At 44.8% G+C, this 15277-nt stretch overlaps 1 protein-coding gene across 2 annotated transcripts in view; it reads right to left on the bottom strand.

Moving 5' to 3' along the window:
• LOC121551512 (protein tweety homolog 2-like) overlaps positions 1-14225 on the bottom strand; it is a 67996-nt gene extending 53771 nt beyond the window's left edge. For both annotated transcript variants that reach the window (XM_045210973.1, XM_041864210.2), the window contains exons 1-2: positions 13824-14225; positions 9296-9468 (exon numbers count right to left, since the gene is read on the bottom strand). In XM_045210973.1, coding sequence (XP_045066908.1) covers positions 9296-9468; positions 13824-13952 — 302 coding nt within the window. In that variant the 5' untranslated portion in view covers positions 13953-14225. The remainder of the gene's footprint in view (positions 1-9295; positions 9469-13823) is intronic.
• Between the last annotated feature and the right edge of the window lie 1052 nt (positions 14226-15277).

Here is a 15277-nt window from a genome sequence, read left to right as displayed (position 1 = left end):
CCTTGATTTAGCACGTGTGTTTTATCAGTTTCTTTATGAAAATATTTAGTGACCTTCATGACAGTAGCTAAAGCAAAGGGCTATAGCAGCACACAAGTAGACTACAAATGCATGCTGGGTCGGCATGCCCTGAGCTCCTGAAGCCCTGAGCTCCTGAAGCCCTGAGCTCCTGAAGCCCTGAGCTCCTGAAGCCCTGAGCTACTGGAGCGAAATTGGAGTGGGCGAGAAGGCCGTTCAAATTGGGCACGCTCCGCTCCAGCTCCAGCTCCAGCTCCGCTCCAGCTCCACTCCACTCACATACTCTGACTCAATGATCCAACAGTCACTACCTCCACCCATACCATCTAACAAGTTAGGCTTGGTTGAACGATCCAACACTCACTACCTCCACCCATACCATCTAACATGTTAGGCCTGGTTGAACGATCCAACAGTCACTACCTCCACCCATACCATCTAACATGTTAGGCCTGGTTGAATGATCCAACAGTCACTACCTCCACCCATACCATCTAACATGTTAGGCCTGTTTGAATGATCCAACAGTCACTACCTCCACCCATACCATCTAACATGTTAGGCCTGGTTGAATGATCCAACAGTCACTACCTCCACCCATACCATCTAACATGTTAGGCCTGGTTGAATGATCCAACAGTCACTACCTCCACCCATACCATCTAACATGTTAGGCCTGGTTGAATGATCCAACAGTCACTACCTCCACCCATACCATCTAACATGTTAGGCCTGGTTGAATGATCCAACAGTCACTACCTCCACCCATACCATCTAACATGTTAGGCCTGGTTGAACGATCCAACAGTCACTACCTCCACCCATACCATCTAACATGTTAGGGCTGGTTGAATGATCCAACAGTCACTACCTCCACCCATACCATCTAACATGTTAGGCCTGGTTGAATGATCCAACAGTCACTACCTCCACCCATACCATCTAACATGTTAGGGCTGGTTGAATGATCCAACAGTCACTACCTCCACCCATACCATCTAACATGTTAGGCCTGTTTGAATGATCCAACAGTCACTACCTCCACCCATACCATCTAACATGTTAGGGCTGGTTGAATGATCCAACAGTCACTACCTCCACCCATACCATCTAACATGTTAGGCCTGGTTGAATGATCCAACAGTCACTACCTCCACCCATAACATCTAACATGTTAGGCCTGGTTGAATGATCCAACAGTCACTACCTCCACCCATACCATCTAACATGTTAGGCCTGGTTGAATGATCCAACAGTCATTAACCTCCACCCATACCATCTAACATGTTAGGCCTGGTTGAATGATCCAACAGTCACTACCTCCACCCATACCATCTAACATGTTAGGCCTGGTTGAATGATCCAACAGTCACTACCTCCACCCATACCATCTAACATGTTAGGCCTGTTTGAATGATCCAACAGTCACTACCTCCACCCATACCATCTAACATGTTAGGGCTGGTTGAATGATCCAACAGTCACTACCTCCACCCATACCATCTAACATGTTAGGCCTGGTTGAATGATCCAACAGTCACTACCTCCACCCATAACATCTAACATGTTAGGCCTGGTTGAATGATCCAACAGTCATTAACCTCCACCCATACCATCTAACATGTTAGGCCTGGTTGAATGATCCAACAGTCACTACCTCCACCCATACCATCTAACATGTTAGGCCTGGTTGAATGATCCAACAGTCACTACCTCCACCCATACCATCTAACATGTTAGGCCTGTTTGAATGATCCAACAGTCACTACCTCCACCCATACCATCTAACATGTTAGGGCTGGTTGAATGATCCAACAGTCACAACCTCCACCCATACCATCTAACATGTTAGGCATGGTTGAATGATCCAACAGTCACTACCTCCACCCATACCATCTAACATGTTAGGCCTGGTTGAATGATCCAACAGTCACTACCTCCACCCATACCATCTAACATGTTAGGCCTGGTTGAATGATCCAACAGTCACTACCTCCACCCATACCATCTAACATGTTAGGCCTGGTTGAATGATCCAACAGTCACTACCTCCACCCATACCATCTAACATGTTAGGCCTGGTTGAATGATCCAACAGTCACTACCTCCACCCATACCATCTAACATGTTAGGCCTGTTTGAATGATCCAACAGTCACTACCTCCACCCATACCATCTAACATGTTAGGGCTGGTTGAATGATCCAACAGTCACTATCTCCACCCATACCATCTAACATGTTAGGCCTGGTTGAATGATCCAACAGTCACTACCTCCACCCATAACATCTAACATGTTAGGCCTGGTTGAATGATCCAACAGTCACTACCTCCACCCATACCATCTAACATGTTAGGCCTGGTTGAATGATCCAACAGTCATTAACCTCCACCCATACCATCTAACATGTTAGGCCTGGTTGAATGATCCAACAGTCACTACCTCCACCCATACCATCTAACATGTTAGGCCTGGTTGAATGATCCAACAGTCACTACCTCCACCCATACCATCTAACATGTTAGGCCTGTTTGAATGATCCAACAGTCACTACCTCCACCCATACCATCTAACATGTTAGGGCTGGTTGAATGATCCAACAGTCACTACCTCCACCCATACCATCTAACATGTTAGGCCTGGTTGAATGATCCAACAGTCACTACCTCCACCCATAACATCTAACATGTTAGGCCTGGTTGAATGATCCAACAGTCATTAACCTCCACCCATACCATCTAACATGTTAGGCCTGGTTGAATGATCCAACAGTCACTACCTCCACCCATACCATCTAACATGTTAGGCCTGGTTGAATGATCCAACAGTCACTACCTCCACCCATACCATCTAACATGTTAGGCCTGTTTGAATGATCCAACAGTCACTACCTCCACCCATACCATCTAACATGTTAGGGCTGGTTGAATGATCCAACAGTCACAACCTCCACCCATACCATCTAACATGTTAGGCATGGTTGAATGATCCAACAGTCACTACCTCCACCCATACCATCTAACATGTTAGGCCTGGTTGAATGATCCAACAGTCACTACCTCCACCCATACCATCTAACATGTTAGGCCTGGTTGAATGATCCAACAGTCACTACCTCCACCCATACCATCTAACATGTTAGGCCTGGTTGAATGATCCAACAGTTACTACCTCCACCCATACCATCTAACATGTTAGGCCTGGTTGAATGATCCAACAGTCACTTCCACCCATACCATCTAACATGTTAGGCCTGTTTGAATGATCCAACAGTCACTACCTCCACCCATACCATCTAACATGTTAGGCCTGGTTGAATGATCCAACAGTCACTACCTCCACCCATACCATCTAACATGTTAGGCCTGGTTGAATGATCCAACAGTCACTACCTCCACCCATACCATCTAACATGTTAGGCCTGGTTGAATGATCCAACAGTCACTACCTCCACCCATACCATCTAACATGTTAGGCCTGGTTGAATGATCCAACAGTCACTACCTCCACCCATACCATCTAACATGTTAGGGCTTGTTGAATGATCCAGCAGTCCAAGTTAATCAGAGTGATGTATTCCGTTTGAGAGAGCAATAGAATGATAACAGGTAATATAATCTAATAACATCTGATATAATAACATGAAACTGTCCGGTGGCATCATCCAATCATACAAACCCTGTGACTCATAAAACAAAGGACAGAGGAATAGAATGACACGTTATTGGATTAAAGTCTTCTGGTTATAATAAAACCATTAGACAATATAAAAACAACAGGCTACCAGTTGGACACTAGTCCTGGGGGTTGCAACGCACAGTGCACACTTTTGTTCCAGCCCAGCACTAACCCTACTAGCTATAACGCATTAAGGACACCATTTCCGTCCAAGTCAACAATAGAAGTCTCCTGTCCAACAACTCAGCCACCAGATGAGAGGAGCTAACATCAGATAACTACTGTTATAGAGCTTGTTGATTCATGGAAGACCACATCTGAAAATAACCCTGTACACAAAACAAAACCACGTTCCCAAATCACATTAACAAGAACAGCACCGCATTTAAGACCCGAACAGAACGTCCAGTCACACAGTTCCTTGTGGAGAATGTAAGTAGCAAAGAGGTGGAGGACGGAGGTCATTAATGTGTTAGTGTCAGTAGGGTTTTCCCATATTACAGCAACCACATGGACAATTACATAAACCAAATCCAATTTTATTGGTCACATGCACCGAATACAACAGGTGTAGACTTCACAGTGAAATGCTTCCTTAAATAAACACCATAAAACATACTTCCAAAGCCATAAAGAAGATGGACCATAAAAGTTTATGACTGTTTTGCCAGGGGTATGGAGGAAAAGGAGCTGCACAGAGGAAAGGTGAAAGCCATCCAGAGCCCAGACAGAAAAGGGTTAACGCAGCACTTGTTGGTTAAATAACATTTTTTTTAATGCATTTCGAAATATTAAGATATAATTTCCTATACCGGTAGTAAGCTGAATGCTCTGTGATTCTGTTAAGTTACAACATAAAGTCACGTTTGCAGTCTGGCCTCAGACAGTGAAGGGTTAACACAGTGCTCGTTAGATAAAAGTATGAAAAATGTATGCACTCACTAACTGTAAGTCGCTCTGGATAAGAGCGTCTGCTAAATTACTAAAATGTAAATGTAATAAAAAACATATGCATTTTAAAATACTAAGATAGTATTTCCTATAGGGGGTTGTATGCTGAATATTGTGAGCTTAAAATTAGTGAGCTTAAAGTCACGTTTCCATAGGAAACAGAGAGTTGTCCATGGCCCAGACATTCAAGAGTTAACACAGCGCTCCTTGGTTAGTCTAAGCATCATCAAGCCATAGCACTTAGCACTACAACAGGTTTGGTGTAAGTGAGACCAATCAGAGCTGGGCTGGCCCCCCCTGGAATGTTAGCAGCTAAATAACTCAATTACCCCTCAGCACTTAGAGCTCTGTCACAAGATTAAGCTCAACCCAACGCCAATTCAATCAAGCACTTTGGGAGGAGGAATAATTTGTTGTTCTCTTTCATTGGGAGGAGGAATCATTTGTTGTTCTCTTTCATTGGGAGGAGGAATCGTTTGTTGTTCTTTTTCATTGGGAGGAGGAATCATTTGTTGTTATCTTTCATTGGGAGGAGGAATAATTTGTTCTCTTTCTTTGGGAGGTGGAATCATTTGTTGTTCTCTTTCATCGAGAGGAGGAATCATTTGTTGTTCTCTTTCATTGGGAGGAGGAATCATTTGTTGTTCTCTTTCATTGGGAGGAGGAATCGTTTGTTGTTCTTTTTCATTGGGAGGAGGAATCATTTGTTGTTATCTTTCATTGGGAGGAGGAATAATTTGTTCTCTTTCTTTGGGAGGTGGAATCATTTGTTGTTCTCTTTCATCGAGAGGAGGTATCATTTGTTGTTCTCTTTCATTGGGAGGAGGAATCATTTGTTGTTCTCTTTCATCGAGAGGAGGAATCATTTGTTGTTCTCTTTCATTGGGAGGAGGAATCATTTGTTGTTCTCTTTCATCGAGAGGAGGAATCATTTGTTGTTCTCTTTCATCGAGAGGAGGAATCATTTGTTGTTCTCTTTCATTGGGAGGAGGAATCATTTGTTGTTCTCTTTCATCGAGAGGAGGAATCATTTGTTGTTCTCTTTCATCGAGAGGAGGAATCATTTGTTGTTCTCTTTCATTGGGAGGAGGAATCATTTGTTGTTCTCTTTCATCGAGAGGAGGAATCATTTGTTGTTCTCTTTCATTGGGAGGAAGAATCATGATGAACACTGCATAACGGCTGTGGTCTCCAGAACTCTGTTAAGAACACTGTCGATGTGACCATAGAAATAAAATGACTAGATTCTATTACTCTGGATGTGACCCTTCATCTCATATAGAATCGATGATGACTGTCTCTTACTGTTGTCATTAGATTACTAAGAACTGACTTTATCACCGAATTAAACTAAGAGGCTTGGTAGGAACAAAAAAGCAAGGTGCCGCTCCAAATGTGATTAACTTTGATCACATTCACCTTTGACTTCACAGTCCGAGATGGATGATAACCCAGGATAACTAACCAATCAATGGAGGTGTTCTCCGTTGAAGAGTCAGAGGCCCTTTACTCTAATTGGGTGTCTGTATCCTGCTAAACATTATCAGCTTATTAAGAGTCCTTCAGTCTATTTACACACACATTTAATGACCAGTGATGGACACTGAGTAGACAAAACATTAAGAACACCTGCTCTTTCCATGACATGGACTAACCAGGTGAATCCAGGTGAAAGCTATGATCCCTTATTGATGCCACTTGTTAAATCCACTTCAATCAGTGTAGATGAAGGGGAGGAGACAGGTTAAAGAAGGATTTTTAAGCCTTAAGACAATTGAGAGATGGATTGTGTATGTCTGTGCCATTCACAGGGCTGCAACCTAATATTAGGAAGATGTTCATAATGTTTATATTAACACTGTGTATAGTAATGTTTTAACCTGGGGAATGTCATTACACTGAATAAAGAATTGTTACTCCAAATACTGAATACTTTCCAAAAACAATAAAGCATATTGCTATAAGATATTAGCCTATAATTGGAACCTACAGGTCCTATAGTGATGAGGTGGGCAGCCCTACAGGTCCTATAGTGATGAGGTGGGCAGCCCTACAGGTCCCATAGTGATGAGGTGGGCAGCCCTACAGGTCCTATAGTGATGAGGTGGGCAGCCCTACAGGTCCCATAGTGATGAGGTGGGCAGCCCTACAGGTCCTATAGTGATGAGGTGGGCAGCCCTACAGGTCCTATAGTGATGAGGTGGGCAGCCCTACAGGTCCCATAGTGATGAGGTGGGCAGCCCTACAGGTCCTATAGTGATGAGGTGGGCAGCCCTACAGGTCCTATAGTGATGAGGTGGGCAGCCCTACAGGTCCTATAGTGATGAGGTGGGCAGCCCTACAGGTCCTATAGTGATGAGGTGGGCAGCCCTACAGGTCCCATAGTGATGAGGTGGGCAGCCCTACAGGTCCCATAGTGATGAGGTGGGCAGCCCTACATACAGATCCAAAAAGGGACTTTTGCTTGTGGCAGTGAGACAATGCACAATTTCACATTGTGAATGTTGCAAACCACAATCTCACAGGACAAAGGATAATGCCTCAATGGACACTGTTCTGTGCAAACCCAGGACACCTGAATAGATCATGTAGTGTAATGTAGTGTAGTGATAGTGTAGAGTAGACAGTGCATAGTGTAGTCTGCTTTAGACACAATGAGAGCAGGGCTGTCATCAGGGAACATGGTCAGTCACAGTGACCTCAGTCTACAACATCAGGGCTGTCATCAGGGAACAATGTCAGTCACAGTGACCTCAGTCTACAACATCAGGGCTGTCATCAGGGAACATGGTCAGTCTCAGTGACATCAGTCTACAACATCAGGACTGTTATCAAGGAACATGGTCAGTCTCAGTGACATCAGTCTACAACATCAGGACTGTCATCAGGGAACATGGTCAGTCACAGTGACCTCAGTCTACAACATCAGGACTGTCATCAGGGAACATGGTCAGTCTCAGTGACCTCAGTCTACAACATCAGGACTGTCATCAGGGAACATGGTCAGTCTCAGTGACCTCAGTCTACAACATCAGGACTGTCATCAGGGAACATGGTCAGTCTCAGTGACCTCAGTCTACAACATCAGGACTGTCATCAGGGAACATGGTCAGTCTCAGTGACCTCAGTCTACAACATCAGGACTGTCATCAGGGAACATGGTCAGTCTCAGTGACCTCAGTCTACAACATCAGGACTGTCATCAGGGAACATGGTCAGTCTCAGTGACCTCAGTCTACAACATCAGGACTGTCATCAGGGAACATGGTCAGTCTCAGTGACCTCAGTCTACAACATCAGGACTGTCATCAGGGAACATGGTCAGTCACAGTGACCTCAGTCTACAACATCAGGACTGTCATCAGGGAACATGGTCAGTCTCAGTGACCTCAGTCTACAACATCAGGACTGTCATCAGGGAACATGGTCAGTCTCAGTGACCTCAGTCTACAACATCAGGACTGTCATCAGGGAACATGGTCAGTCTCAGTGACCTCAGTCTACAACATCAGGACTGTCATCAGGGAACATGGTCAGTCACAGTGACCTCAGTCTACAACATCAGGACTGTCATCAGGGAACATGGTCAGTCTCAGTGACCTCAGTCTACAACATCAGGACTGTCATCAGGGAACATGGTCAGTCTCAGTGACCTCAGTCTACAACATCAGGACTGTCATCAGGGAACATGGTCAGTCTCAGTGACCTCAGTCTACAACATCAGGACTGTCATCAGGGAACATGGTCAGTCTCAGTGACCTCAGTCTACAACATCAGGACTGTCATCAGGGAACAATGTCAGTCACAGTGACCTCAGTCTACAACATCAGGACTGTCATCAGGGAACATGGTCAGTCTCAGTGACCTCAGTCTACAACATCAGGACTGTCATCAGGGAACATGGTCAGTCTCAGTGACCTCAGTCTACAACATCAGGACTGTCATCAGGGAACATGGTCAGTCTCAGTGACCTCAGTCTACAACATCAGGACTGTCATCAGGGAACATGGTCAGTCTCAGTGACCTCAGTCTACAACATCAGGGCTGTCATCAGGGAACATGGTCAGTCACAGTGACCTCAGTCTACAACATCGTGGGCCAAAGTAGATCAGGCCAAAAGGTGAAAGGTCAACAGATTTCTCCCACTGAATGACCATCTGGGTCTCTCTCTCACCACCATAGCAGCATGTCAGCCTGTGTGTGAGTTAATGAGGTCAGAGGTCAACTCCTGAAGGTCAAAGATCACATCAAAGCCTTTTCCAAGAACACAGGCGGGCGGTCTAGGGTTGTCCAATTCCCCTCTTGGAGAGCTTCACTCCAACCCTTATCTAGAACACTTTATTTGACTAATTAGCTGCTCGCCAGGACCTTGATTAGCTATACCAGGTGTGTTACAACACTCTCACAGAACCAGAGTTGTAGAACCATGATCTAGACACTAAAGGCGCCACACATACTAGGTTCGGTTTGCTTCTAGTGGAACTTGGCTAGGTGAAGCGAACGTCTGTGCCTTGCATACTCCCTTAAAAGATAACACATCTCACCATAAGATGAACCACATCCAAGACAGACTGAAGAAAGGTCCATGTAGCACTAATACTGTAATACAGTACTGTTAGATACAAACAGTTCCAGTAATACTACTCACCATAGGATGAGTCCAGTGATGACAGCGATCCAGGAGACACAGCAGGCGTCAGGCCTCTTGGTCTCCTCCTCATCCTTCTTCCTGCAGCAGCACAGACTGGTCAGGTAGACAGACAGCAGCAGGAGGCTCAGGACTAATCCAGCGGCTGATATACAGGCTAGGAAGACCAGAGACTGGGGAGGAGGGGGAGGGAGAGAGGGAGGGAGGAGAGGGGGAGAGGAGACGGAGGGAGAGGAGCGCGAGGGAGAAAGAGGGGAGGAGGGAGGGAGGGAGGGAGGGAGGGAGGGAGGGAGGGAGGGAGGGAGGGAGGGAGGGAGGGAGGGAGGGAGGGAGGGAGGGAGAAACAGAGAGATGAGCAGGTTATAATAAATGTGTTATTTCCTAATAACAGGAAAAATACAACTGCCACACTGAGATAACTTATTTGCAAACAACCATTTCTTCAGACAACAAGTATATATTATCACGTCAGGTCCTGTGTTGATACAAGCCCTGTGATTGACTAATGTGTAGAGTGACCCCACTCTGAAAGGGAGCCACTGGAATCAATTGAGACTAATATGAAAAGATATACTGGGTCAAAAAAATATAAACATGAAGGTTTCTCATTGGACAAGTCTAGGTTCTCCTTCTCTGTGTTCATCAGTTTGGTGTCTAATGAATATGACCTGGTATTGGTGGTCTAAGAGATACCTAGGGCCCCTTGGACTAATGCTATTCATATTTGTCATTTAACAGACACTTACATTTTACATTTACGTCATGCGCTTACAGTCATGCGCACATGCATATATCGTAAGTATGGATGGCCCTGGGAATCGAACTCACAATCCTGGCGGTGCAAGCGCCATGCTCTACCAACTGATCCACACAGGAGTTAGGGTGTTAGGGGGAAAACAGTCACTGATCAGAGGCTGTTGGAATTTCAGCTCAACGTCAGGTGACAAAGCGGCCTCCCTCAAAAACAGTCTTGTGATTCCCTGACTGAGATTACCCTCAGAGCCTGAATGATGGCGGGATAGCCAGGGTAGGAAAGGAGCGAGAGAGAGAGAGAGAGAGAGAGAGAGAGAGAGAGAGAGAGAGAGAGAGAGAGAGAGAGAGAGAGAGAGAGAGAGAGAGAGAGAGAGAGAGAGAGAGAGAGAGAGAGAGAGAGAGAGAGAGAGAGAGAGAGAGAGAGAGAGCGAGAGAGAGAGCGACAGAGAGAGAGAGCGACAGAGAGAGAGAGAGAGAGAGAGAGAGAGAGAGAAACAGCAAGCAGAACATATAGTATGGGGGGTATACTGTAGGCATATATCTTTGTTTTTGAGATTAGGTAAACCTGAAGTTTGTACCTTTCATTTTGGTGAAAGAATATGAAAGTTATAAAACAGTGTACTACACAGCACAACCACACACAGCCATTTGCAAATAGAAGCCATTCACAAATACTGAGTTCAGCACGTCGTTTGGAGCATAGAGGGGTTCAAAAAGTCAAGAACTGAAGTGGAAACATGGTGTTTTGGCCTGAAATCACACAAACCCCAAACATGGATATGTCCCAAATGGCACCCTATTCCCTATATAGTGCACTACTTTTGACCAGAGCCCTATGGATCCATGTTGTTTTGCCAAACCTGGCATGGTTTCATGACTCTAACAAGGTACTGTTTGTCTCCACAGAACCTTAACAGGATGCTACCTTCTGTTTCCCTGATTCAATTTGACTGATCAAGTTATGGGTTATGGCATAATTTTTTTACACGGTTTTGACGAAGGTTGCAGATCCAGGCAATGCCTAGCAGCGTAAACTAAAGTGTAATTTATTATTACTTATCAAACCAATTGTAGATGGCATAATGTCTAAATAAATGCAACTACCTGTATTTAACCATATAAGTAATTGAGAACACATTCTCTTTTACAACAATGACCTGGAAAGTAAGATGAAATTGCTACTCAAACTTCAACTGTACAAGTCAACAAAGTTATCGTATTCTGGGTTCTGTCCTCAATCCCACCTCTCTATCTAAAATGGTCCCATTGTTCCAGAAGGATGTGCCAGCAGCAGGAAGGTCCACATTGTTCAGAACTGCTTTAGAATATATTATGATGGTGTTACACATCATGTAGCCTTAATCAAAGAGGACAGACTATGGTGTTACACATCATGTAGCCTTAATCAAAGAGGACAGACTATGGTGTTACACATCATGTAGCCTTAATCAAAGAGGACAGACTATGGTGTTACACATCATGTAGCCTTAATCAAAGAGGACAGACTATGGTGTTACACATCATGTAGCCTTAATCAAAGAGGACAGACTATGGTGTTACACAAACAAACTAAACGCAGAGACAGACACACAGGCAGACAGTTTCCCAGTTTGGCCGGAGAGAGAGAAGTGAATCTGTTAGCATCACGCTACCTCCATTGCCCTGTCTATTCAGTAACACAGGTCAGTATCACACACTAAAGTAGTATAGCACTACTCCAGCACACAACAGCAGCATTCACAAACACCCCACACACAGAGAAGTGATGATGGATGCTGACACAATCACCAGGTTGTGAATGTTAACAGCTGAGACCATCATTCTGAAATGTGGTTTACCACATCAAAGTCACTAAAGAGCTGTTTTGTGAACATGTTTAGACTTCAGCTAATTGCTTGGTTACCGTGGACATAAAATGGGACTTTCGTGTTTGATTTGAGACACATGGAGATAACTTGAGCTGAAGTTATTTTCAAATAGGTACTTAGAGATGCCAAAAACATTTGACAAACTCTACAATACATACAATTCACAAGACAAAATCTAATCAATACGATGCAAAACCAACTAAATTACAGCACAATACCAACACTCTAGAAAAACAGCCACATTCCTCAGAAAGTAGTTCCCCAATCAGTATTTTACATTGCAATTGGATGCTCTGGTGCCGCTCGGGCAATGTATTTTTCAGTTGGTTCCAGCATTGAGGTGCATTAAAACTTAAAGCGGATTTACCTAGTTCGGTGTAGACCCGAGGAACCTCCAGAGTTAACCAAACCTGTGAGCGGTTTTGGTATCTCATGTTTTTATACTTTAACAATTAAGTTCGGTAATTCGGAAGCTTGTGTAGTAGAGCTTTGTAAACAAAAAGGGAGTAATGAAGTGATCTACGGGACTTTAATGAGGACCAGAAAACCTTCTGATACAGGATGCAGTGATGATTTCTAAAAAAAATTATCTAAAAACCTGTTTTCGCTTTGTCATTATGGGGATTGTGTGTAGATTGATGAGGAAACATTTTATTTAATCCATTTTAGAATAAGGATGTAACGTAACAAAACTGTCTGTGAGTGTGTGTGTGTGTGTGTGTGTGTGTGTGTGTGTGTGTCTGTGTGTGTGTGTGTCTGTGTGTGTCTGTGTGTCTGTCTGTCTGTGTGTGTGTGTGTGTGTGTGTGTGTGTCTGCGTGTGTGTGTATCTGTGTGTGTCTGTGTGTCTGTCTGTGTGTGTCTGTGTGTCTGTCTCTGTGTGTGCGTGTGTGTGTGTGTAGAGGAGGAACATGTAGGCCAGGAACCAAGTCATGTGATCATCCCTGTGCGTGCCCCTGCTCTCTGACACTGTGGCTGCATTCCAGGATGTCTTTATGCAGTCACGCTGCACAGCTCACATCTCAGAACACTGCTATGGTATGTAATGTAGTTATTGACATGTTAAACTCTTCTCCAGGTGTAGTGAGACATGGGGCTGTGTCTAGCAAGTGTTCTGGAGTAGGGGTTTATGGTCCTGTGTCCATATAGGATCAGTTTTGCCCCTTCGATCACAATGAATAGGATGACATGGACGGGGGGAGCTGATCCTAGATCAGCACTCCTACTCTGAGAAGCTTAATACATATTCATCTGCGGTGCACGACTGCAATAAAGAAGACAACCTGGAACATGCCCAGACTCAGACACTTAGGTGTGGTAACAAACAACCAACCAGCCAGATGGGCACTAGTCTGGGTACCAGTCTTTTTTAGCTAACATTCCACTCCTTGCCACTCATTTACCAAAGACAGGAGTGGCAAGTAGTGGAATGTACTAGCTTAATGGAGACGTTAACCAGGCTAGATGGGCACACTCAGCACTTTGCAGCTGGAGATGTCAATACTAAAACGGATGTGATTTCATGTGATGATGTGTCCACTCTGCTCATAACTTTATTTTCCTACGTCCCATTGAAACATGCCACAGTGATGATAGCAGAGAATAGAGAGAATAAAGTGTCTTCACGTTATTCAAAGTTAAACTGTGCAGAGTTGGTGCGGATGAAAATACATCCTATAGCAATGTGGGAAATGACGTAAGAAAATTCAAAACATTATTCTGCTAAAGACAAAATTTAGATTTTACTTTCCAAATAAATTGCTAAATCTTTGACCAAATGATCTGAAGTATTTTTCAGATCATTTGCCTAGATACGTGGCCTGTCAGTGGGGTCTTTCAGTGAGCCCTCTCTTTAGTCTAGAAGAGAACCGTGGCCGCGCTTTACGCGCAGCGGGTGGTAGGTACCAACCTGCTGGTAGCTCTCTTCCCCGGGTCTGAAGGTGTTATCAACGGGCTGGAAGGTGAAGTTGAAGTGGGGGAAATTGTGCAGCCAGTAGGTCCACCATGGAGCGATATAGTCCAGCCGTGCCGTGGCCATTCCTGCTTACAAAAAGTGTTTCCGAACCACTAAAATCTCCTTCGAGTAGCCTAATCCTCGGTTCTGTACAAAAACAAATCATGAATCTGCGACTTCTTGTTCGACAACACTTTGCAATGTAGCGCAGGAGGATAAACAATACAAAACTACTTCCCTGGACTCTTTGCCCTCAGAACAAGGCATAACAGTAGCATTATCTCAGTATCTCCATGGTCCCGTGTAGTGTTCCGCAGCTAGACAGCTGTTTTAACTTCTCGGAGGCGCGCTCACTGGTAGGTTCATTCCAAGTAGGCTCCCCAAGCGGATTTTTCTGACGGGACCGCGCGCGCCGCGCACTCATCCAAGGCACGAGACCGAGTGACGATAGCGCCCTTCAAAACACAGTGCGTGCATGACCGGTTTTAAACTATTTACCGGGGCGCTGAGCGACTATATTCTATTGTCTAATATCACTGAGAAATAGCAAATTCAGCTCAGCTCAAATTCAGTATAGCCTAGTGGAAAATGATATGGCTACAGTGAAGACGATGCGATTAATACATTCAGGTCATTAAATTAAATCTAGAATGATGATGGTGGTATTAGAATAAAACCGAAAGGCTATCTCATATCTGGTATAAAAGCCTACTGCTGTTTATCAGAGCAGAATTTATCTCATGTAATCCAAGGGCTATAGCTGGACAGGGCACTACAGTAGTGAACCATTCATGCAAGGCTGTGGTTTGTGTGTGTGTGTGGCGTATCTTCTGATAAAGCCTGTAAGGTTGGCCCAGCACTAGGAGGCTTGAAAGCATTTGAACCGAGGCAGCGGTAGGCCTAAAAGCGCTGCGTGGTCAATCTGGCATCTGCGTTGGCCGTGCAGCATTTATGGTGATACGGCCTCTGCAGAAGTCAGGACATTCATACTTGACTGGGTAACAGAATAGACAGACACACAGTATCTGGACTGCATCCCAAATAGTACCCTATTCCCTATGTAGCGCACTATCTTCAACCAGGGCCCATAGGGTGCCATTTGGGATGGACACATTGTCTGACTGGAGTCCTAGCAGCCAGGACGAGGTTAAGAATAAACAACACGGGCCTCCCGAGTGGCGCAGTGGTCTAAGGCACTGCATCGCAGGGCTTGAAGCATCAATACAGACCCGGGTTCGATCCCAGGCTGTGTCGTGACCGGGAGTACCATAGAGCGGTGCTCAATTGGCCCAGCGTCGTCCGGGTTAGGGGAGGGTTTGGCTGGGGTGGGCTTTACTTGGCTCATCACGCTCTAGAGACTCCTTGTGACGGGCCAGGTGTCTGTAGGCTGATTCCGGTCGTCAGTTGAA

This window comes from Coregonus clupeaformis, chromosome 35 (genome assembly GCF_020615455.1).
Source record: "Coregonus clupeaformis isolate EN_2021a chromosome 35, ASM2061545v1, whole genome shotgun sequence".
Lineage (NCBI taxonomy): Eukaryota > Metazoa > Chordata > Actinopteri > Salmoniformes > Salmonidae > Coregonus > Coregonus clupeaformis.
The sequence above is the reverse complement of the archived record's forward strand: the minus strand, read 5'-3'. Positions and strand labels throughout refer to the sequence as shown.